This window comes from Thalia democratica, chromosome 5, assembly GCF_965202585.1.
Source record: "Thalia democratica chromosome 5, ktThaDemo2.hap1.1, whole genome shotgun sequence".
NCBI classification, from domain to species: domain Eukaryota; kingdom Metazoa; phylum Chordata; class Thaliacea; order Salpida; family Salpidae; genus Thalia; species Thalia democratica.
The window spans coordinates 35,250,845-35,254,116 of record NC_139169.1 but is presented as its reverse complement, the minus strand read 5'-3'; the positions used below and the strand labels follow the sequence as shown (position 1 = coordinate 35,254,116).

Sequence of the window (3,272 nt, the reverse complement as noted above, 5' to 3'; positions counted from 1 at the left end):
TCACTTTAGGTTAAAAAACCTGGAATTTTAAACTAAAATTACTAAAAACCCTTGCATTTTTAACAATTTATATGTGTTAAGTAGAAAATTTTGACTTGATTCAAAAAATATATCATACAGATAATATTTTTCTGTCATCATCAAAAAATTTTTTATTAAGAAACACACTTTAAGTAGCTTTGAGTATCTATACAATACTTTTATTTACTTTTTAACACAGTTTTTACCTTAAAACTAACTTTCAACTAAAAATAGACCTAAAAGTTTGGGATTTTAAAAACCTGGAGGAAATTTTTAAAGCCTAGAGAAAATTTACCAAAAACATTTGGCAACCCTTAAATTAGAGGATATGTCATATTCAATTGCCGTAAATTAAACTTATATTTAAATTATATACTTAGTAAATAATTCTTTTACTCTTTGATTTGTAACAAATGTTGAAGAGTAAAATTCAAAAAAAAAAAAAATGTATATAGACAATAAAGATATGGGTGAGGTTATTATGGCTATAATGAAAAAGCATAGAAGTTATTTTAAATAACAAAACTATATGATTTAGATAAATAGATATATAAGTCAAAATGTCAAACTATAATATTTTTTTAAGCAAATACCCTACAAAATTGAAACTTTTATGAGCTAGAATAGCGTAGTTTTCAAAAAACTTGATTAAATACAGTATTTGAAATGCTTGCTTTATCAAAATTTACGTACGTTTCTGTAAGTTAAACTAGTTAAGTTTAAGAAATTTTTGTTATGATATTTCAATGCGTTTGTTTAGCACAGATGTTTTTAGCAAAGGTATTTGTAAGCTATTATTTTGAACATTCGTATTATTATATATACTGTTTTGTTTTTTAAACATAGTTGTTCAATAATAAACTAACTTTCTAAAAAAAAGTAGAATACTTAAGAATGTTATGTTCAATAATCGTTAAACAGAGTAAAACAAGTGTATTTTAATTAAGGCTAAATCAAAAATAAGAACTAAAAGTTGAACAATTATTTTTAGAAACTAGAACGCTGAACGAAAACGATTTCATCACCATATTAAAAGCTAACGCTGTTTTGTTGTCTGAAGATCATCAAGGAAAAAACCTGACACTAATCAGTAACAAAGTCAACTTTCAAAGTGTGGTAATGTTTTACCAAGTGGCAAGTTGTTTTAAGTTGACAAATATCGCCAATCTAGCTTTGTGCTGCATTGAACGCTGTTTTACGTTCATTCACGAAAGCCATAATTTTTTAGAACTAGACTTTAATTCATTGGCAAAGATAATTTCCAGGTCTGAGTTGCACGTTGATTCAGAGTTGGAAGTGTTAAACGCCACTGATTATTGGATCAGCTACGACTTTAAAACAAGAAGCAAGTTTGCAGGACACCTCCTATCAAAAGTTCGTCTTCACTTGCTGTCGGATCGTGCTGTGAACGACGCTTTGAGTGAGTCTTTGTCGTTCAGCAAAATTGGTGATTTTTCTTCGATACTTGGAGATTGTTCAAAAAACAGGAAGAAACTTTGCCAAAGTAAACCAGGAGAACCTAGTTTGTTCAGGTACTGTGGTCAGAACAACTTCGATATAGCAATTATCGGCGGTTACGACAACCAACAAAAAATAACGGTGTACGACATCCGCAAGATTAGTGGAAGAAACTTCAACATTTATTGGGAACTTCCTCCAATGAAAGCAACAAGATTCTATCACAAGTCAGTTTGTTGCAGAGGAGCAATATACGTATTTGAAAGTTTTTTCACCAACGCCCAGCCTTTTACACCTGTTGAGAGATATTCGTTGGCAACTAACAGTTGGGAGATTGTTGCTAATATGCCTGATAGCCGAAAAGACTTTGCTGCATGCGCTTTTATGAAATACGTTTTCATTGTTGGAGGTCGGTATGACCGTGTTTTAGATTCTTGTTTAAGATTTGATTCAAGTAACAAAAGTTGGAAAGAAGTTGCAAAAATGAAGGAGAAAAAGTTTAATGTGGGCTGTGCAGTGTATGAAGGAAAAGTTGTTGTGTCTGGTGGATGTGTATTTGAACTCATGAATACAACAAACGCTGTTGAAGCATATAATCATATGGCTAACGAATGGTCACGAATGCCAAACATGATTGAAAGTAGATATGACCACAGTTCAGTTGCTATGAGAAATAAATTGTTTGTCATTGGCGGTGTTCGGGTGACAAGCTGGTCACTAACGTGTGAAGTTTTTGATTCTAAAAGTAAAAGGTTTGCTTTTCTGAAGCAAACGCCTACCTCGATGACTTTTAGTTTAAAAAATGCAGTTGCCACTTTTTCCGTTGGAAGAAAACTTGTTATAATCGGTTCAGAATCGTCTACAGCTTTACAATACGACGAAGAAAAAAACAAGTGGTCTGAAAAAGCTATTCAAGTAACCGACATAATGTCTGATTTTAGCTGTACGCTCATACCTAAGCTGAAGTTTTAGATGTTATCACTCTTATCTTTTATTTAGATTTTCTTTCAAATTATGTCTTGTTTATTTTTACTGCTTGTAAATTGTTTAAAAAAGTAGGCACTATTGATAGGGATTGAGTGATTTTTTTAAATTAAAAAAAGGTAAAATGTTGTAAACTTTTTAAAGAATTTAACAAAATTTCCAAGTTTTTATGCTTTTAAAGGTTTTAATTTATTTTGTTAGTCTTTTACTTTCTTATCACTAGGTTTTGTAAGCTATATTACTTCTATAAATTTTATATGATTTAGTTTTTCATTAGCTAAGTTATACTACATAGGTTTTTCATAGCAAACGTAGTTAATTAATTGCCTTGCTTTTATTCTTTCATAAACCTTAATATATATTCGAATAGTGTACAATAAAATTTATTTAAATCGTTTTATTTTGACATTTAAAAAGCTCAATGCATATATTACTACAAAGTTGCCCTAATTTACAGAGCTGTATTTGCTCTTCTGTTTGTTTTAGTGAAGTATTATAACAACTTTTTTGCCGCTTAGTGTCATCAAAGGGCCAAAACAGAAGATCTTATTTAATAAACAGTCTATGTAGTTATTCTATCAGCAAATCTATTGTATATCAGGTTTTGTCAAACATTTAATTCTTATTCAAAGAAGATAAGAATAGAAGATGTTCATCTTAATTTAAATTGTAAATTTAACAAAAAATAAAATTATCTTGTTCTTATAGTTTTAAATAGATTTGTTAACACTTTTAAAACTACCGGTAACTTAATAAATATTTGTTTATTATAAAATATATTACAGAATTAGTTTTTTCATATTTTTATA

At 29.3% G+C, this 3,272-nt stretch overlaps 1 protein-coding gene across 1 annotated transcript; it reads left to right on the top strand.

The window, feature by feature from the left end:
• The first annotated feature begins 487 nt into the window (after positions 1 to 487).
• On the top strand, positions 488 to 2,451 carry LOC145836454 (kelch-like protein 25). The gene is made up of 3 exons (XM_082944252.1): positions 488 to 491; positions 1,013 to 1,159; positions 1,250 to 2,451. Exons 1-3 carry the CDS (start codon positions 488 to 490, stop codon positions 2,449 to 2,451), a joined length of 1,353 nt encoding a protein of 450 aa, XP_082800378.1.
• Positions 2,452 to 3,272: the final 821 nt, after the last annotated feature.